We start from the raw sequence: 21,023 nt of genomic DNA on the forward strand, positions 1-21,023 counted from the left end.
AACTTCATTTTTTATCAATAAAAATAAAAGTTTATTTTATTCAAAATTTTTACATTCTTTTGTGTATAAAGAATTTGTTTTTTCTTTTTAGATTAGATTTATTTTTTTTAAAGATGAAATCTTTTTTATCTTAAACAAAATTTTACTCATATTTAACTAATTTTAACAAAAGGTCTTTTCGCTAAAAAAAAAAGTTTAAAATAAACGGGTTAATTTAATCATATTATCTTAAAAATAATTTTTAAAAACAAGTTTAGAAAACAACTCCTATAATGTTTAGCAGTATTAAAAAAATTTAAAAACAAAAAATTATTTTTAAATCCCATGCGCAAACAAGTAAAGATTTTCAAACAATAATATTTTTATTTATTTAAATTCACAATCCCAATTTCAACTTCATTTTTTATCAATAAAAATAAAAGTTTATTTTATTCAAAATTTTTACATTCTTTTGTGTATAAAGAATTTGTTTTTTCTTTTTAGATTAGATTTATTTTTTTTAAAGATGAAATCTTTTTTATCTTAAACAAAATTTTACTCATATTTAACTAATTTTAACAAAAGGTCTTTTCGCTAAAAAAAAAAAAAGTTTAAAATAAACGGGTTAATTTAATCATATTATCTTAAAAATAATTTTTAAAAACAAGTTTAGAAAACAACTCCTATAATGTTAAGCAGTATTAAAAAAATTTAAAAACAAAAAATTATTTTTAAATCCCATGCGCAAACAAGTAAAGATTTTCAAACAATAATATTTTTATCCATTTAAATTCACAATCCCAATTTCAACTTCATTTTTTATCAATAAAAATAAAAGTTTATTTTATTCAAAATTTTTACATTCTTTTGTGTATAAAGAATTTGTTTTTTCTTTTTAGATTAGATTTATTTTTTTTAAAGATGAAATCTTTTTTATCTTAAACAAAATTTTACTCATATTTAACTAATTTTAACAAAAGGTCTTTTCGCTAAAAAAAAAAAGTTTAAAATAAACGGGTTAATTTAATCATATTATCTTAAAAATAATTTTTAAAAACAAGTTTAGAAAACAACTCCTATAATGTTAAGCAGTATTAAAAAAATTTAAAAACAAAAAATTATTTTTAAATCCCATGCGCAAACAAGTAAAGATTTTCAAACAATAATATTTTTATTTATTTAAATTCACAATCCCAATTTCAACTTCATTTTTTATCAATAAAAATAAAAGTTTATTTTATTCAAAATTTTTACATTCTTTTGTGTATAAAGAATTTGTTTTTTCTTTTTAGATTAGATTTATTTTTTTTAAAGATGAAATCTTTTTTATCTTAAACAAAATTTTACTCATATTTAACTAATTTTAACAAAAGGTCTTTTCGCTAAAAAAAAAAAGTTTAAAATAAACGGGTTAATTTAATCATATTATCTTAAAAATAATTTTTAAAAACAAGTTTAGAAAACAACTCCTATAATGTTAAGCAGTATTAAAAAAATTTAAAAACAAAAAATTATTTTTAAATCCCATGCGCAAACAAGTAAAGATTTTCAAACAATAATATGTTTATCCATTTAAATTCACAATCCCAATTTCAACTTCATTTTTTATCAATAAAAATAAAAGTTTATTTTATTCAAAATTTTTACATTCTTTTGTGTATAAAGAATTTTCATTAAAAGAGGGAAGAGAAAAGCGCAAGGAACACGCTGCCTATCCGTTGCTTACTCGGTTACTCCCCTCCCCTTAACTACCTACTTTCCTCGAGTCACGTTTCTTTCTTACAAAATTGAAGTTTATTTTATTCAAAAAATTTATATTTTTTATAAATAAATTTTAAAAAACACAAAGATTTTAAAAGAATTTAAAAAATAAATACAAAAATATAATATTTTTTTATTACTTATTTTATTTTTTTGGAATGAATCGATCTTTCTTGATAATGTTTGATAAATCAATTTAATAACTTAAATAATTTAATAACTATTAAGTTATTAAGTAAATTAAGTATGTTTGATAAAAAAAATATAATAATATGATTTAAAGTAAAAAATAATTTTAAGTAATAAATAAAAATAATTAACTTGTTCATTCACATTTTTATTTTATTTTTTTACTTTTATTTATTTTAATTATCTTTACAAATTTTTTTTATTATTGCATAATATTCGTCATTTACCCAAATTATAATTGATATGATAAATATATCAATTTGATAATTTAAAATAAATTTTAAATGAATTTTATAAAATAATCTTAATTCTTAAAATAAAAATTAAGTAATAAATTTTAGATTAATAACTTAAATAAAATTTAACTTAAATGAATTAAGTTATTATTACTTGTTAAGGAAGTTAAGGAAGAAAAGGAAAGAGAAAAGCGCAAGGAACACGGTGCCTCCAAAACACACGCTTGCCGTTGCTTTCTCCTTAGTCCTAACGACCCAATTTCCGCCAGTCACGCCCACGGCGTATCCTCTTTCGTTCTTTTTTCCTTATTTAAAGCCCCAACCTAATCCTCCTCACAAGCTTGAATTGTGTACGTTTTGGCTGCTGAGAAAATTTTGTTTACTGACCCATATACAAAAAATGGACCTTGAATCAGTGAGAGACTCTTTGATCAGGCAAGAGGATACCATCGTTTTTAGCCTCATTGAGAGGGCCAAATTCCCCATCAATTCTTGGGCCTACTCTCCCCCTCAGAATGGAGTTGATGCATTTTCTGCCTCTTCTTTCCTTCACTCCTTTGTCAGGGAATCCGAGGCTCTTCACGCTAAGGTACCACTCTCACACCTTGTTTTTTTCCTTTCCTTTTGTTTGATTTTCCCCTTGACTTTGTCAATTCTGTTTTAGACTACCATATACTAATTGTAGAAGATGATTTAGATTTCAGTTAGGGTTTTCGTTTTCAGTGTTAGTTTGGATAGTGGAATCATGACCCCCTAAACGGGAATTCTCTCCCATCTGCATTTTCTTATTTCTTGAAATGGTTTCTTTGCTTTTTCAAAAAATGACTCCAACTCAAATGGGTTTGTGGAGGACTGTCATTTAGGGTTGGCATCCCTTTCAGAGAAACTTAATGGTCTGTTTGGCCATTTTGTTTCCTAAGTTAGGAAATTGTTTTCAAGAATATGTACCAAACAGGCCCTAAGTTCCAGAATGTGGCATTTCTAGTCCTAAATTTTTCAATCTTATATAGAAATTTTGACTGGATGTTACAGGCCGGTAGATATGAGAACCCAGAAGAAAATCCCTTTTTCCCAGATGATTTACCACCTTCAATGGTGCCAACCCATGATTATAAGCAGGTAACACCTCCCACCCGGTTTCTCCTGTCCAAAATCAAAACCTCTGTTCTGTTTTTGTCCACTACTAATCTAAATTATAGGTTTTGCATCCTGCAGGCTCTTCCATTAATGTAAACAAGACTATATGGGATATATACTTAAACAAACTGCTTCCATTGTTTGCTGCTGAGGGCGATGATGGCAACTATGGACTAACTGCAGCTTGTGATCTTGCATGTTTGCAGGTATATTATAAGTAATAACTTTTTAGTCAATGATTCGGTGTCTTATCTATTCTGTACCATGTTATATCTTAGAAAGAATAAATTGGCTTTTCAAGGTCTTTAATATAGTATTGATGTCTCCTCTTGGAGATGAACATTAGGAGCTTTGGCCATGAGTGGCTTCAGTGGCGGAGCTAGGAATGTGGTCCAAGAGGGACAATGATATATAGTGTAGTGAAAAACCGCTTTCCCTTTAAGCATAAGGTCAAGGGTTCAAAGCCCCTATTATAATTTTACCCCTCCTGGGCCTTCACTGGCTCCACCAGTGAGTGGCTTGATTGAGTACCATTACAGTTGTGTAACCTAAATTATTTCTTGCTGCAGGCCATCTCTAGAAGGATTCACTATGGAAAATTCGTGGCCGAGGTTAAATTCAAGGAATCCCCAGAAGAATATGGGCCTGCAATCCATGATCAGGTATTTTTGGTTGATCTAGGAGACTGGAGAGTAGTATCACAAAAGAAAAGAAGGAAATAAAGAAAGAAAGAGTGAGAGTAACTTTTCAAAATGGGAAGGTCACATTGGGAATGATGAAACAAGGATAGGGAATAGGAAATCAATTTTATTTCTATTCATTGATGTGTTTGATTGTTTTCTAGAATATGAATAAAAATTCATTGTTGTGGAAACCAAATCTCATTCTCACTAGGATTTTGATTCCTCTCTTCTACATGGAATTATGATTCACCCTATCCCCCCGATCCTATTTTCATTTCTACCCTATCCCCCGATCCTATTTTCATTCTTATTCCCATATACCAAACGCATAAGAGAGGAATCAAAATCCTAATGAGAGTGGGATTTAGTTTCCTTATGTTAATTTTATACGGCCAGTAACACTTTTGAGGTGGGTATATTCTGATATTGTACAACAATTTCTTGAATGGAGCAGCAAGTGAGAATGAAACTATTGTGTTGTTTTCCAGGATAGAGCAGGTCTGATGAAAATGTTGACATTTGAGGCAGTAGAAGAGATGGTGAAGAAAAGGGTGGAGAAGAAAGCTACGGTTTTTGGACAGGAAGTTAACCTTAGTGACAATAGCAAAAGCAAAGAAACCTATAAAGTCGATCCCTCCGTGGTTTCTCGGCTGTATGAAGAATGGGTGATGCCACTCACCAAGCAAGTCCAAGTTGAGTATCTTCTTCGCCGCCTTGACTGAAATCCTGGGGAGTAGTTTGTATGCATAATTTTGATCAATTTGATGATCAAGTAATACTTCTTGTTGCAAAATAAAATGCAGTTGATGTATTTGCCAAAAGATATCTCTGTATTTGCTGATGAAGAACCATCAAATTTTATATGAAGATGTATTTAGGCATATGGCATTATATTTGTGTTACAAATATATGAATAAAAAGAAAGTTTCATTACAAATTTTTGCTTCAAGTCTAAGGTTATGTTTGGTTCTTGGAAAATTTAAATGCGACATTACTTTAAACTCATTTTATTTATTTTAACTATTCGATATAAAGATTAAATAATTTTAAAATATATAAAATTTTAATTAATCTTAATTATTGTTTTTTTTTATATATATTTTTTGGTAGAACAAAAAAAAAGAAAAGGAAATCATCCATTTTTTAAAAAAATATTTAATTAAAATATCCTAAATTCAATTAAATAAAATAATTTACATCAAAAATTGAAATTGTATATAATTTGGCATATTCAAAATTTCGATCTATTCTAATATAACAAGATTTCCCATTCTCTCAGGGGCATACTCGTCTTTTTACAAGATTGCCCAAATCAAGTCCCGGAGGGGCCATTCTCGGACGGGCAGACCCACCCCATTGAAGGGCAAAGCAGGAAAAAAGGTGCCACTTCCAATTCAGTCATCTGATTTCATAATTTAACCCCTCAAATTCCATTACTGTTTTACCAAAAGTATACACCTGAGAGGGTGGTATGGTCTTTTCAAATTGTCTGAGTACCATGAATGAAGCGCTCTGGTGCATTGAAGTGCCTCGTCTTCATTGTTCACTCTCACAAAAGCATTTTCTGTTCTCTTCACGCAGAGTGCGTTGTGTGTATGTGAGATACACCGTACGGAGTTACCAACCCTAGGAATTCTGCTCCTCCTTGTGGGCATCAAAGTGTAAACCCTAGAAATTGCAAATAGCAGGGTTTTAGTGTCTTTGGTTGGGAAGTCCTCGTCCAAGTGTAACGCATTTCGGAGAATCTCAATGTAAGCGACTCTTTCTCTACTTTCTCTCTCTAAAATCTGGAATGAAGTGTTTTGTTGTGTTTTTTTATTTTATTTCTGTTTATTTATTTATTTGTTTTTAATGTTTGGTTTGGTTCTCTGAAAAATGAAGAGAAGCCACTTTGAAACATTTTCCTTTGTTTTTTCGTCTCTTGTTTTTGTTTCTCTTTGGCAAAGGATTTGTGCATGTTACCATCTGTTTGGTTATCGGGAAAATAGAGGAAAACGTCTGAAAAATGAAGCTTTTTTTATTATTTTTTTATTTTTAGGATTTTGCGGTTTTCCGTTTTTTTTTTTTCTTAATAGCAGAGCCCTAGGCCTGTGAAGAGAATTCATGGTATATTAGAGTATCATAAAGCTTAATCTCTCTGCCTTTATCTCTCTCTCTCTCTCTCTCTCTCTCTCTCTCTCTCTCTCTCTCTATATATATATATATATATATATATATATATATATTATTCTTTCTCTCATCTCTCCCCATCGAAAAGATGCCAAAATATTGTTGGTAATGGTGTTGCTAGCGTCTATTTGGTACCCGGGAAAGTGAAGGGAAGTGAAGGGAGGCTTAAAACTAAAACTCATTATAATCATTTTCCTTGCAATTCACACAAATGTTTTCCTGAGAAACAATGGTAGCCTCACAGTCAGTTTAGCGCAAGGGTAGGGAAAAGAAAGTAAAGACATATTTAGCTTCACTTAAAAATGTCTGCTTAATGCTTAGGGTTTATGGGGGGTCCGATGATTCTTAGTAAACAAACAAATTAAAAATCAGCCAGAAAAATGTTTGGGTTCCAAGAAAATGTAAAAAGCTACTACTTAGGTCCTGTTCAGTTATCTGATTGAATGAGTCATAAAGAGTGTTCATGTTTCTGAGGGAACTAAACAAGTCAAAATTGCAGACGGCTGATTTCTTTTCCTCAGATTTTTTTTTACAGAGTTTGGGGTTCAGGTTTATAATGATTCGATATCAATTTGATTCTTTTTCTTTTAATGTTCTTTTTCTCTTAACAGATTTCAACTCTAATGGGGGCATCTGATGCCAAGGGAGATTTGGGCATGAGCAGTAGTATGGGTGAAAAGCTTTCAAACGGAGTCCAAATGGAAATAGATGATGATCTGATGGGCTCAATCGAGATAGACGACTTAAACAAAGAATATTTGAAAACATTTTGCAAAAAGGTTGCGGTATCATTCTTTAATGAGTATGGACTCATTCAGCATCAGATCAACTCCTTCAACGACTTCATCAAAAATGGAATTCAAAGGGTTTTTGATTCTTTTGGCGAGATCCCTGTGGAGCCTGGGTATGACCCATCTAAGAGGGGAGAGGGTGATTGGAGATACGCTTCTGTGAGGTTCGGGAAGGTCACCCTTGAACGGCCGAGGGTATGGGCTGGTGAATCAGATGGTAAGGAGTCCCTGAATTTTTTGCCGAGACATGCACGTCTTCAGAACATGACGTACTCATCTCGGATGAAAGCTCAAGTTCATTTCCAGGTCAATATATGTGATGCATTTTGAGTAATATTTTCAATTTATGTTTAGTTTCTTTACAATTGCCTATTTGTTATGAATGGTGCTGCAGCTTTTGTGCTATAAGCATTTGGCATGCTAACTATAGATAGAAAAGGTGTTGCAGCACAGCCTTGGTACTGAAAATATATGTTTGGTGTAGCCTATAGGCTGTAGTTAATTCAAAGTTAATTGTTGGAGAAGAATGTTTCTTTTTTACCTCCATGACTTGTATACTGGTTTTTTTATACTGCACATTTTTTGTGCAACTTGTTCAGTTATATTTTGGAATAGTTAGCACTCTCTTTGTTTTTCAATAGATTTTGTATATTTTGTAAGAATTTATCATCCTTGGTGTAATTATTAATTAACATCAATGAGTTGTTGTTTCTGATAAAAGAAAGCCATATTGTCAACTAGGAACTCAGCTTTAAAAACTATGATATGGAATCGTGTGGTTATCTTGGTGGTAGTTGGTCTCTGGTGCACATAGAACTTCTACATAGAAATTTATAATAACATATGCAATGTTATGCTTTATGACTAAAGCTTATGTATTCAAATAGCGTTCTTTTTCCAGCTTTCAATTGCTCATCCCTTGTATGTTAGTGCAATTGAATGCAGCAAAGTTGGACTTCATATATGCATGTAAACTGAACTTTAATCTTATTATTTTCTTGGTTTTGCACTTAATGTCCTGCCCTTCTGATGTAATGGCTCCATTGCTGTCTGTGGCATTTAATTTATGAACTCTTTAGAAAAGAGTTTTACAGCTGGAAATCTGCAGCTCAACTTTGTAGTTTGGATAATTGCTTGTTTATTTTACTTTAATGTTTCCCTTTCAGTCAATGCTCTCCCATATACAAACAACTTACAGTTTGTTTGAAATAACATCTCTTGAGCTGATAGTTAGAGTTATCTGGGTTTTGTTGCATTCTGTAATCTCTCAGGTATATACTCAGAAACTTGTAAGAAGTGACAAGTACAAAACTGGAAAAGACAACAAGTATGTTGAGAAGAAGGTTATATTCGAAGATAACAGGGACATATTAATTGGGAGGATCCCTGTGATGGTGAAGTCAGAACTATGTTGGATGAATGGTGTCGAGAGAGGTGACTGTGAATATGATCATGGAGGATATTTTTTGATCAAGGGTGCAGAGAAAGTGAGTATCCAGTTTTAATTTTTGTTCTGTTCGCATCTCTGTCTTTTTGTGGGGAGGGGAGGGTTGTTCGGCTCTGTTAATTCAGGGTTGCAATTCTACATGATAAGTCTTTATTGTGGCATGCTGAGGTAATGAAATAAATGTTATAACATTGATGCATATTTTGCTCTATGGAGGAAACTGAATTTCATATTGAGATCGTCAAATGTCACCAAAATAGTTTTAGTAATGTCCTTATCCACAGATTAAAGTAGATGGTATCCTTTTGAATTGAATAACAGCATAGGCAGCCTGGTTTCTTTTAAAGCTATTTTGAGCTTCTATTGATTGTTTTTTACTTTTAACTCAAATTGTTGACTTCAGATGTAACTACCACAATCTGAATTTACCTTTTATAATTTTTTATTATTTAAATGATAATACAGCCAGTAATCAGTCTAGTTATTTACTACATTTGGGGTGCATCACCACTGGAGAATCTATTGACTTCATAATAATTTGGCCAGTTGTACAATTTACTCAGCTTATTACCATGCAGTTAAAAGTTTTAAATTCCTGGACAATCTGGCTTTGCTTTCCCTTTCTTTTCTTTTTTTAAATACCATTTTTTGTTGTAGAATTTGTATTAGCTTTCTATTGGACTTTAGGAAGGGTTTATCAATTATATAGTGGTGGATGTGGCTTTTTTTGGAATTGAGCTAGGATTTTTTACTTCACTAGTTAGATTCATAATGGCAGTAACCACTTTTCTAGGTAGTCCTTATATGTCTGATTTGCATAGAAATATTTTGAACTAAATTGTGCCAACTGGAAATTTTTATGGGATGTATTGGTCTATTTCTATTAGTCAACATGTTCACTTCTGGTAAAAGTGAAAGGGGAGTTGCACTTCTGCTTGTCTGCTGCAGTGAGTGATCATTTGTGTCACTGTAGCTTGTTTCAACTCATGCTATTAAAGAAATGCACTATTGTGTTCCCTTTTAATATTTATTGTTTCTTTTGCTTATTTTTCCTTCTATTAGTTTGGGCTAGAACAGGGCCAGCAGATTACCACTTAAATTTAAATTTATTTTATTCCCAGGGTCTAATTTAGCCCTTTCCATAACAGCATAAGCTTTTGTATTAGGTGACATGGTTTTTCCCTAAAGTTAAGTTTGCTTCTGTGAGCCACTCATCTTGGAAATTTGTGTCCTTACATAGGCTCTCTCTCTCTCTCTCTCTCTCACACACACACACACACACACATTTTTTTCAGTTTCTTAAAAAGTTGATTTTGCTTATGATATCCAGTGAGGGTAGAATTTTAGAAGAAAATAAAGTTGAAGTTTTTTTTTCCTCTGACAAGCTACTCATTTTGGAAATTCTTGTTATTTCATAGTTAGTCTCTCTTTCATCTTTTTTGTGCTTTATAATAGTTGAGGTTGTTTCCACGTGCTATCTTGTGCTGAAAATCCTAGGTGTTACCTCTCTCCCCCATTGTCTTCATTTCTATTTTCATCTATATTTCTTCTCATATGATGTTCTTTGAGAACCTTTCTTTTAAATAAGTTGTAAGTTTATTCCCTATTATTTCACAAAAACCCTGAGTCAACTCATCAAGCATGTGTGATTCCAACAACAGTGGAAAAGCAAAAAAGAGTCCTTCTTCTTCAGAGTTTTGATTGAGGTGCCTGCTTATATTGCATCATAATGCTCGTCTTGGTCATGATTCCATAGCTCACAGTGCTGGGCGAATATGACATTTACACCGTTATTATATTGATATCTTGTATTGTCCTTTTTTCTGAGTTTATTTTCCACATTATTAAACCCTCTAAGACTCTCATAAAAACTTCTTTCATATTTTCTTGGCTTTGCAGTTTTATACATAGCTTGTTCTTGATTTCATTTAGTTATGGCGTTTGGTTCCTTTGAAATGTTAAACATGACTCAAGTGTATGCACGGTTTGATGATTATAGTTGGCTCTTTATTTGCCCTTTTTCCTTTCCCCTGTTTTGTCCAAATAGATCTATGATGTCTATACCATGTTTATTGCAGACATTCATTGCACAAGAACAGATTTGTTTGAAGAGACTGTGGGTTTCCAGTAATCCAACTTGGATGGTTGCATACCGGCCAATCTGGAAAAGGAAAAGAGTATATGTTAAATTAGAACCTCCAAAAGATGAAAATAATAGAGGAGGAGAAAAAGTTCTTACAGTGTATTTTTCATCAACAGAGATTCCCATTTGGATATTGTTTTTTGCGCTTGGTGCATCGTCAGACAAGGAAGTTGTTGATTTGATTGATTTCAACATTGATGATGCTGGTATTTCAAATATTCTTGTTGCATCTATTCATGAAGCGGACAGGGAAGCAGAAAAGAAAGGCATGTACTTCCGTAGACAAGGCAATGCTATCAGCTTTGTAGATAAACTTGTGAAAAGTTGTAAATTTCCTCCTGGAGAAAGTATTCAAGAATGCATTAGCAAGTATTTGTTTCCCAACTTTAGTGGCGTCAAGCAAAAGGCTCGCTTTCTTGGGTATATGGTGAAGTGTCTTCTACAAGCCTATACTGGGCGCAGAAAATGTGATAACAGAGATGATTTCAGAAACAAAAGATTAGAATTGGCTGGTGAGCTGCTTGAGCGAGAGCTTAGAGTGCACATTAGACATGCTGAAAGGCGCATGGTAAAAGCTATGCAGAGAGAACTTTATGGAGATCGTGACCTGCGACCTATTGAAAATTATCTGGATGCTTCCATTATCACCAATGGTCTTTCCAGGGCATTCTCAACTGGGCAATGGTCCCATCCTTTCAAGAGGATGGAAAGGATATCTGGTGTAGTGGCAACTCTTAGACGAACAAATCCCTTGCAGATGACAGCTGACATGAGGAAAACACGTCAGCAGGTCCAATACACAGGAAAGGTTGGGGATGCCAGATACCCGTAAGTAATCTCCTGAACTCACATTAGTCCTTGAATGTCATGTTTATTTGTTTTTTCACATTACAGCTATAACTTTACATTATTTATCTGATTGGTAATTGGTATGTTACTGTCTTATTTTTAATGCATGGACCCAAAAAAAAAAAAAAAACCACACTCCTTTGATGCATGAATCATATGAAAGACTGTTCTGTCAACTTGTATGTCATTTCAGTTCATACCTTGTTGCTTTACCCTTATGATTTCATAATCAGAAATTTTGCTTCTGATTGTTCTCTAGTTCATGAAAAAAATTATTCTAGACTTATGCAAATGATTGGATATTGGTGGCTAATGATATCTGGTTTTTCAATTTCACTCAAAGCACTGGTGTTAGGGTATGGGTTCCGTGTTGGATATGTCATTTTTTCATTGAACGCATACCTGCACCAGATCCCAGCATTTGAAGTTCTCTAATTTATTTATTCATTTATATTTTTTTTGCACATTTGTTCTTGATTTATTGTATGTTAAAATTTTAGATAATTGCATTATTTTTTTGTTGGATGTTGCTTTTAAATGCTTGCATTTTGATCTTTTTGTTTCTTGGATTGAACTTTGAATTATAGTTGGTAATATATTGGCTGACGCAAAATGCTTGCATGTCCAAATTTGTAGAATTTAATAAAATTGACATGCATCCTAGGCTGCCTCACTTCACTCAAGTGTGTACCTTGGGGTACATGCCTTTGGTTGTGCCTTTTGCCTGGCCCAAGAGACCTTTTCATCCTATGTGTGCCTTGCACCTTTAAGAACTATGGTTTGAACATTGATGAAGTAATTATCTGAAAATACAGGTAAAGATTTACTAATTTTGCATGTTATAATACATTGTGTGTGGTTTCATTGTAAGCATTTGTTTGCATTAACATGAACATAACTGAGAGGCATCTAATTTAATCATTTGGGGGATTTGGTCATTTGACTCTGTTTATTGTTTTGAATGTTTGGCAATGATTGTGCCATCTTATTTTGATGGAATTTGCATGATGCAGACACCCTTCTCACTGGGGGAAGGTTTGCTTTCTCTCTACTCCGGATGGTGAAAATTGTGGGCTTGTAAAAAATTTGGCCATTACAGGACTTGTCTCAACAGAGGTATTGGATCCATTGGTTGATAAATTGTTTGATTGTGGAATGGAGAAACTGGTAGATGATACCTCTACCAAGCTGTCTGGAAAGAATAAAGTTTTTCTGGATGGTGACTGGGTTGGAGTATGCGAAGATCCCATTTCATTTGTTGTGGAGCTAAGAACTAAACGGCGGCACAAGGAATTGCCTCAACAGGTTCGCTCTTTTCTAATGCATTATGAAGGCTTTTCAGATTCACAATCATCTTTCTTTTATCCACATACCAATTTTGCAAATGTTGTAATGTGGGAAACAGATCAAAAAATGGACAGGATAAATTTGATGAAACAACTGTTAATATTTTATATGACCTGGTGGCATCAGAAAGTAGATTTAACCCAACTATATCAATCACAAGCATGTGAATTCATCAAAACAAATGATAGTGCAGTCTGTCATAGGCTGCCTCACCTTAGGCATTCTATAGCACAGTTCATAATCTAAATCTAAACCAGCATCTGACGGCCAGGTACCAACAGGCTACCCTGATGGTGAATGCCTTACCTAGTTGGTTTGTTTTCTAATGAATGAGCCATGGGAACATCCTACTGTAACCCTACCTAGGAATCTTGTTCTTTATATTGTTTCACTCTGAATTGACAGAATCTCTGTGGCATCTATTACTCTCTGTTTTTGTCTAATTCACCTTCAAGCAATTAATATTATGTTGTATATGAATGAATATCATATTGTTCTAATTATTCATACTGATATTAGTTTCTTTATCTTATTAAAATCAATTGTAAGTCATCCATTTTTCCATTTATTGAGCAAAATAAGTTGCAATGCTAATTAAAAGTGTCTTGTGCAGATAAAAATTCATAAATTTAAGATTTTCTTTGACATGATTAAAGTTGTTAATTTACTGAATTGGACAAACTGGTTCTGGGAGACATCAAGAATCAATTTCTCTTTCCCTTGACTTCAAATCTGCCCAATTTTTGATTGCTTACCTCTTTAAGGCAATTCTCCTTGGGTCTCAATTTAATTTGCTCGTGTTTGTAGTGGTTTTTTTAATTTGTTTATTTTTTATTATCACTCTACTCTTCCTTCTCTATTTAAATTTTGTTTTCTATCCTTTCAGATTAAAATTGCTAAATTAACATATTAATATTTTATAGTTTTGTAGACAATTCCCTCATCATGCATTTCACTTAATAGTTTCTCCAACTGAAGTTGGGTTTAAATCCTTTATACACTTGATATATGAGGTCCCATGCTCTCGCCCTACCATTTTATGATGCAAGGACATTTTGGTGTGGTTTGCCCGTGGCAGTTTTACATTGTAGAATGTGTTTCAGTAATTGAGCAGACACATCCACTCTATAGTAACTTTTATGGTAAAAAAGTTCTCTTGCCAGGTTGTTCCCATTATAGTTGTCAAAAACTGATGATACATGATACGAAACAACAATATAATAAAAGACCTTTGATTATTGTTAATAGTTTCTAAGAAAATTTGAATTAATTTTTTTTCTCAAGGAGTTATTATATTCCTTGTATAAAATGTACTTTAAGGTTAGAAATAGATGAAAAAAAAGGAAAAGAAGCATTAGAATGATCTATGTGAAGCACTACAAACATGTTGTGAAAGATGCATAGGAATGATTGAAGCTTAACTGCAAGGATCACTGCAATAAGTATTGGGGAGGCATTATTTGAATGATTTGAATGATGTGGTGAAAATGATTATGATGGAGGCTTCTGCTTAATAAATTGATTTTTCCTGGGGGAGAATGTGATGAGTTTGGAAAGTTAGTACTTTGAAGATAACACAAATTACACATCCATTGTTTATTCAAGCATATTTGACTAGTTGAAAATGAAATATTTTTTTGTGGATTTTATGATGGATCTATGCCATAAAGTGCCATAGTTTGTTAGTTTGATTTTGTTATGTTTAATGTTTTCATATCCATGATATTGAAGAATGCCTGTTTTTAACTCTTTCAACATTATAATCTTTCATGAAATTACTTATCAAAAAAAAAAAAAAAATCTTTCATGAAATTAAATCTTTATAGCTCTATACATCATTCATGCAATTTATATGCTGTTCAAATAGGTATAAATATTTTTTCTGTTCATTTTCTTTTTGTATTTGAAAAAAAAAAATCACAGGAGATAGTATGATATTGTACACAATGTGGAAAGGAGAAAAATGATAAATTAATACTATTTTTGAGTTGATAATTTTGGCTCACATAAAAACTATGCAACTTTCTTCATTTCAATAATTGAACCTTGAATGATCAAATGATTGACAATGTCTCTTATATTGCCAATGTAAGTTGGTTCATGTTAAGGTCTGATCATGGGTTGTTTTGTACACCACTGGAGGTCTTTTCAGAAGTGTGTCATGTTGTGTGCTTTTAAGTATTTAGAAGGATTGCTACAGGTAAAAATGTTGAAGATTGGGGTCTTTCAATCTTAAATTTGAGGGTTGTCTTAAATCAATGTTGAACTCATCATTGGATTTCTTGTGGGAATATTCCTAGCTTGCATTCTTTGCATTCATACTTTGCCCTGTTTCTTTAAAATAAGTTTCTCTAAAATAAGTTTCTCTTCAAAAAAAGGCATATCCCTTTCTCAGTTAGGTTTATAGTTTTGCAGTAATTTCAAAGATATGCAATCTGTGGTATGTTCTAAAATATTCTAGTTGTCTGGTTGTCTATCTTAATATATTTAATACTAGCCTCCCCACATTGGTAATTATCTTTCTATGATTGTTTGTGAAGGTTCTCCATTCAAACATTGCTTTTAGACATGGGAATATTGAACACTGTTCCATTTTTAAAGGTTTTAAGCAGTGAAATTATGCTACTTTCTTTTCTTTGGCTCCGACTTACAAGGTTGGCTTTCTAAGATTTTTTATATTGATGAATTCACTTATTTGTTGCTTTTTTAACATCTTTAGTAATGATATTCTCTCATAGGTGGAAATCAAAAGAGACGAACAACAAGGAGAAGTTCGCATTTTTTCTGACGCTGGAAGGATTCTACGTCCTCTCTTAGTAGTTGAGAATTTAAAGAAGGTTAAAACATTTAAAGGGGATGATTTTACTTTCCAGTCTCTTTTGGACAAGGGAATCGTGGAGCTCATTGGAGCTGAGGAAGAAGAAGATTGCTCTACAGCATGGGGCATTAAATACCTCTTAAAGGGACATGATGACCCACCGGTGAAATACACACATTGTGAACTTGATATGTCTTTTTTATTAGGGTTAAGTTGTGGAATAATCCCTTATGCAAATCATGACCATGCAAGGAGAGTACTATACCAGTCTGAGAAGCACTCTCAACAGGCTATTGGTTTTTCCACAACGAACCCTAATATTAGAGTGGATACCCTCTCTCACCAACTATACTACCCTCAGAGGCCACTTTTTCGGACAATGATTTCTGATTGTCTGGGAAAACCAGGATATTCAGAAGGTCATAAAGGAATAGTGCCAAGGCCTGAATACTTCAATGGGCAGATTGCCATTGTTGCAGTTAATGTTCACCTGGGGTACAACCAAGAGGACTCATTGGTAATGAACCGGGCTTCATTAGAGCGTGGTATGTTTCGTTCAGAGCACATAAGAAGTTATAAATCTGAGGTCGACAATAATGAATCATTGGACAAAAAGCGAAAGTCCGAGGACTCTGTACATTTTGGAAAGATGCAGAGTAAAATTGGACGTGTTGACAGCCTTGATGATGATGGTTTTCCATTCATCGGTGCAAACCTGCAGAATGGTGATATTGTCATTGGAAGGTGTGCAGAATCTGGGGTTGATCACAGCATAAAACTGAAGCATACTGAGAGGGGCATGGTTCAAAAGGTTGTGGTGTCAGCAAATGATGATGGAAAAAATTTTGCTGTAGTATCTCTGAGACAGGTAATTTCAGTATATCATTCAAGTTAATTTCCCTTTACATGCATCTAGGAGCACTAGCTTGTCCATGCACACTAGCATAATTTGTCATACACAGAATATGGCCTGTGGAGGATGGCATTTAGAGTTAGATGATGCAAAAGCACAAATCATACATGGGATGCTAGCAATTTTGTTAGATGTGCGTAAGACATAGTGCTGGATAAAATTTTATTGATTTGCTGTTATGCTTTTCTAAAGTTGACATACAGTAAGAGAAAGTTACCATTCATGAACCATATTCCTGACCCTTTTTTGCAGGTCCGAACTCCATGCCTTGGAGACAAGTTTTCAAGCATGCATGGGCAAAAGGGTGTTCTGGGGTTTCTAGAGTCCCAGGAGAACTTCCCTTTCACAATACAAGGAATAGTTCCAGATATTGTAATAAACCCACATGCATTTCCTTCACGTCAGACTCCTGGTCAATTGCTAGAGGCTGCTTTGGGAAAGGGGATTGCCTGTGGTGGTTTGCTGAGACATGCCACCCCTTTCTCCACCCTCTCTGTGGATGCAATAGCAGATCAACTTCACAGGTAAATTTGCTGCTATATAAAGCTTCATTGTTTATATGCATAAATCAAAATGTATATTTTCCTTGGATTTGTTGTCTATTGCAGTTCATTTTATTAGAAAAGCCTGGTGTTATACAAAATCAGGAGATGCCTGTCTCTACCATTCATTTCAAAGCGAAGTGGGCCTTATCCATCAACTTAAAACAAATTTATATAGTTTTTTTTTCCCACTTTAAAGCATTCTTCTACTATCTTGTGGATACCATCCACATATGTGCTTGTGGTATATTTTCATTGTAAGATCCTGCAACATATCACTGCCCAAAACAGAAATGCAGTATACTGCTATTAATTTGATTTGAATGCCCCAAATTGCTGGTGTACAGTGCAAGAGTTGACTTTAGCCTATCTGCAAAATAGATTAAGTCATGAAAGAAAAGAAGCCAAGAAAGATGGCCGGTAGAGGCTAGTTAGTTTCTTTTAAGATTGTTGTTGTTATGTGATATAGTAGTCCCTGGATGGTTCTGTTAATGTGTCAGTTCTGGTGTTTCATGTTTGCTGTTCTGTTGGTTTTCTGTGGCTTGATTTGCTAATGTGGTGCATGGTGGTTAGGATGCCTTGTGGATCCATGGTGGTGATCAAGATCTAGAATCTAGAGGTCCCAATTCTTCTACCTAGTTTCTTGTATAAAGGGATCTGTAGCTTACTCTTTATGGATACCTTTTTCAGAAATAAAAATCCAGAAATTTCCAAATCTAGAGGGAAATCTCTAAGTCTTCCTTTCTTAAACAAGTTATATGGAGTTTGTTTCTGATGTTTAACCTAATTTTTCTAAGAACACAAGTTACCCATTTGTGGTGTCATAAGCATTTCCTTATTTTTATCTTGGAGACGAAACTAGAAATGCATTTGCTTAATAGGTTCCTTTTAAAGAATTCGAACATGGTTTGTCTTCTAGTTTAAGAACAAGTCGAATACACCTTTACTCAGTCATTACTTATGGCCATGACTCGACCGTGCTTGAATTGGTGGGCCACCATGTTTTGGAGGTGGGTGTAGGGAACCTGATTACGGTAATTGCTAAAATATTAAGTCGGAAGGAAATTCCGGGTTTCCCTTGTACATGACAGGGCTAAAATCCCAACTTCATGACAACTTTCAGCCACCGGTCAAAAGTGGAGTCACATTGAAAACCTCATTAGATGTTATTTTTGGTGTTAAGATTGGCTGAGCTTAATTACGTCTTGATTAGCTGCTCCATCTCAAACTTACTTTCCATTAAATAACCGATTGCATATGATGAAATTGTACAAGCTCGCATTACATGACTTAAGAAATGATCTTCAAACAGTATGCTTTTCATATGTTTGGCAGGGCTGGATTTTCAAGATGGGGACATGAAAGGGTGTACAATGGACGCACTGGAGAAATGCTTCGCTCACTCATATTTATGGGGCCAACATTCTACCAGCGCCTGATTCACATGGCTGAGGATAAAGTAAAGTTCCGCAACACGGGGCCAGTCCACCCGCTCACCCGTCAGCCAGTGTCGGATCGGAAGCGCTTTGGTGGGATCAAATTTGGGGAGATGGAGCGCGACTGCCTCATTGCTCACGGTGCTGCAGCAAATCTACATGAACGTCTCTTCACCCTCAGCGACTCAGCCTATATGCACATCTGTCGGAGATGCAAGAATATATCGAATGTGATCCAGCGTTCTGTGGCGGGTGGGCGGAAGGTAAGGGGCCCGTATTGTCGATACTGCGAGTCTTCTGAGGAAATAGTGAAGGTGAACGTGCCATATGGGGCGAAGTTGTTGTGCCAGGAGCTCTTCAGCATGGGCATATCTTTGAAGTTTGAGACCCAGCTGTGTTAAAGAGTCTGCAGGCTCTTCAAGTAACCAGTGGAGGACCTAGTTGTAATTACAAGACAAACATTGGTATTATTATGAATGACATTTTACAAGCTTGGTAGTGTAAATTTTTGTTGGCCCATCGACTATCCTATCTTCATTTCCATGGAAATATAATATATATTTTTTTTCTTTCAAATTATGCTTCACTTTCACTTTCAGTTGAACTCATTTAAGACCAAACAATATTTTAGTCCAATTTTGACCCTAATTCGGTGTTCCTTTTTAAACAATTCCTTTCTGCATATATATAGGCTCCCTTTTCAAGTTTTAAACAAAAATAATATTGTGGACCCCGCATTTTGGCTCATGCGTTTCCCACTCGATGGCGAGCTCAATTTTTGTTAGAAAAATGATTTTATTTGATTAAGAAAAAAATGACTTGGAGTCGCCACTTATTTTTGTTTTATTTTTTAAAAGGGTAAACAAAATAAGAAAGAAAAACCCTAAGTGTGACTCCTTATTTTGGAAAAGGCGGTCTACGAAAAACCGGATCAGGTTCGGGGGTCAGGTTACTTATCAGGAAGGTACGGTAAAAACCGTAGCACCCTTCTAAGTCCCTAAAGTCGGGTCTCTACTAATACAATGAAACTGACGTGGCAATCAACGAGAAAGTCAATGGATATTCACCTAAATCATGCATATGTGAGAATCAAAATATGTACAGTGTATGATCAGAATGAGTGAATGCGTACCTGGGCAGCAAACAGCAACACACTATCATGGAATGAGGTTAGTGAATAAACGCAAAATGATTATATGTATATCAAGGAACAAAATAAATCGATCACACATGGCAAATGAATCGATCAATCAGTCAATCAATCATGAAATCTCATATGTGGGGCCCCCACCAAAGCCCATTCTATTTTGCACGAATTAGTCTCACAAATTCCATTATTCTGAAATTATAAAAATAGCATTCATGCTTATATAAAATCAAGAGAAATCAAAGATTATTTGAAACCCGAAGAGAATTAAAACTGTTAGAGAGAAAATTGGATTTTTGAGATTTATTTGAAAATTGAAGTATTGGGAATTAAATTTAAGAGTTGGAATTTTAGGATGTCAAACTTGAAAGAAATTAGAATTTTAGAAATCGGAAATTAAGTTCGGAAATTGGGATTCAAAAAAATGTTTAAGAATGAAATTTTGAAATAAATAAACGGAATAATGATAATAAGGACGAAAATAATGATTAAATAAATTAATGGGAATGCTGGAATTTTTGAAATTAGAAATTAGATTTAGAAGTCAGAAATTTTAAAGAATTGTTTAAAATAGAATTTTAAGATAAATAAACAAACTATTAGTGATTAAATTAATGTGAATATGGGAATTTTTGGGATTGGGAATTTAATTCGAAAATCAGCGGTTTTAAAGAATTTGGATTAAAATGTAGTTTTGAAATAAATAAACAAATGAAATACTAATGATCAAATAATTTAATGGGAATATGGGAATTTTTGGGATTGGGAATTTAATTCGAAAATCAGCGGTTTTAAAGAATTTGGATTAAAATGTAGTTTTGAAATAAATAAACAAATGAAATACTAATGATCAAATAATTTAATGGGAATATGGGAATTTTTGGGATTGGGAATTTAATTCGGAAAACAGAAGTTTTAAAGAATTGATTTAAATTGGAGTTTTAAAATAAATAAATAAAATACTGATGATTAAATAAATTAATGGGAATACGTGAATTTTCGAGATTAGGAATTTAGAAATTAAAATCGGAAGTCGGAAATTTTAATGAATTGTTTAAAATGGAATTTTAGAATAAATAAATAAGATAATAATAATTAAATAAATTAATGTGAATATTGGAATTTTTGGAATTTAGAAATTAAAATCGGAAGTCGGAAATTTTAATGAATTGTTTAAAATGGGATTTTAGAATAAATACATAAAATAATAATTAAATAGATTAAAGTGAATATTAGAATTTTCATAAATAGAAATTAAATTCGGAATTCGAAAGTTTTTAAAGAATTGTTTAAAATGAAATTTTAGAATAAATAAATAAAATAAAATAATTAAATAGATTAATGTGAGTATGAGAATTTTCGGAAATTGGAATTGAATTTTAAAGATCGGAATTTTGAAATATTATTTGAAGGTTGAATTTTTATAAATTAGGCTT

The 21,023-nt window shown here is 33.2% G+C and overlaps 2 protein-coding genes across 3 annotated transcripts; both read left to right on the top strand.

Annotated features, from left to right (window-relative positions):
• Positions 1-1,375: 1,375 nt before the first annotated feature.
• On the top strand, positions 1,376-4,922 carry LOC100261098 (chorismate mutase 2). Its single transcript, XM_002283257.5, has 5 exons — positions 1,376-2,754; positions 3,198-3,284; positions 3,365-3,508; positions 3,872-3,964; positions 4,474-4,922. Exons 1-5 carry the CDS (start codon positions 2,566-2,568, stop codon positions 4,705-4,707), a joined length of 747 nt encoding a protein of 248 aa, XP_002283293.2. The 5' UTR covers positions 1,376-2,565; the 3' UTR covers positions 4,708-4,922.
• A 341-nt stretch (positions 4,923-5,263) lies between these two features.
• Positions 5,264-19,016, top strand: LOC100256013 (DNA-directed RNA polymerases IV and V subunit 2). 2 transcript variants are annotated; one of them, XM_010650446.3, is made up of 9 exons: positions 5,264-5,365; positions 5,567-5,736; positions 6,766-7,251; positions 8,217-8,432; positions 10,471-11,363; positions 12,398-12,689; positions 15,470-16,417; positions 16,715-16,986; positions 18,340-19,016. In XM_010650446.3, the coding sequence occupies exons 3-9, from the start codon at positions 6,778-6,780 to the stop codon at positions 18,839-18,841; spliced, it is 3,597 nt and encodes a 1,198-aa protein (XP_010648748.1). In that variant the 5' UTR covers positions 5,264-5,365; positions 5,567-5,736; positions 6,766-6,777; the 3' UTR covers positions 18,842-19,016. The 2 variants fall into 2 exon arrangements, with proteins under 2 accessions (XP_010648748.1, XP_002283296.1); XM_002283260.5 differs by lacking the exon at positions 5,264-5,365 and having other exon boundaries at positions 5,453-5,736.
• Positions 19,017-21,023: the final 2,007 nt, after the last annotated feature.

This window comes from Vitis vinifera, chromosome 4 (genome assembly GCF_030704535.1).
Source record: "Vitis vinifera cultivar Pinot Noir 40024 chromosome 4, ASM3070453v1".
In the NCBI taxonomy this organism is placed as follows: domain Eukaryota; kingdom Viridiplantae; phylum Streptophyta; class Magnoliopsida; order Vitales; family Vitaceae; genus Vitis; species Vitis vinifera.

Bases quoted from the DNA above. Each gene is read 5' to 3' on its own strand.
- LOC100261098 (XM_002283257.5), top strand. From the start codon at position 2,566: ATGGACCTTGAATCAGTGAGAGACTCTTTGATCAGGCAAGAGGATACC. The intron at 3,285-3,364 runs GTAACACCTCCC...TCTAAATTATAG, and splicing joins CAACCCATGATTATAAGCAG to GTTTTGCATCCTGCAGGCTC. The intron at 3,965-4,473 runs GTATTTTTGGTT...GTTGTTTTCCAG, and splicing joins GGCCTGCAATCCATGATCAG to GATAGAGCAGGTCTGATGAA.
- LOC100256013 (XM_010650446.3), top strand. From the start codon at position 6,778: ATGGGGGCATCTGATGCCAAGGGAGATTTGGGCATGAGCAGTAGTATG. The intron at 11,364-12,397 runs GTAAGTAATCTC...TGCATGATGCAG, and splicing joins GTTGGGGATGCCAGATACCC to ACACCCTTCTCACTGGGGGA. The intron at 16,987-18,339 runs GTAAATTTGCTG...TATGTTTGGCAG, and splicing joins ATAGCAGATCAACTTCACAG to GGCTGGATTTTCAAGATGGG.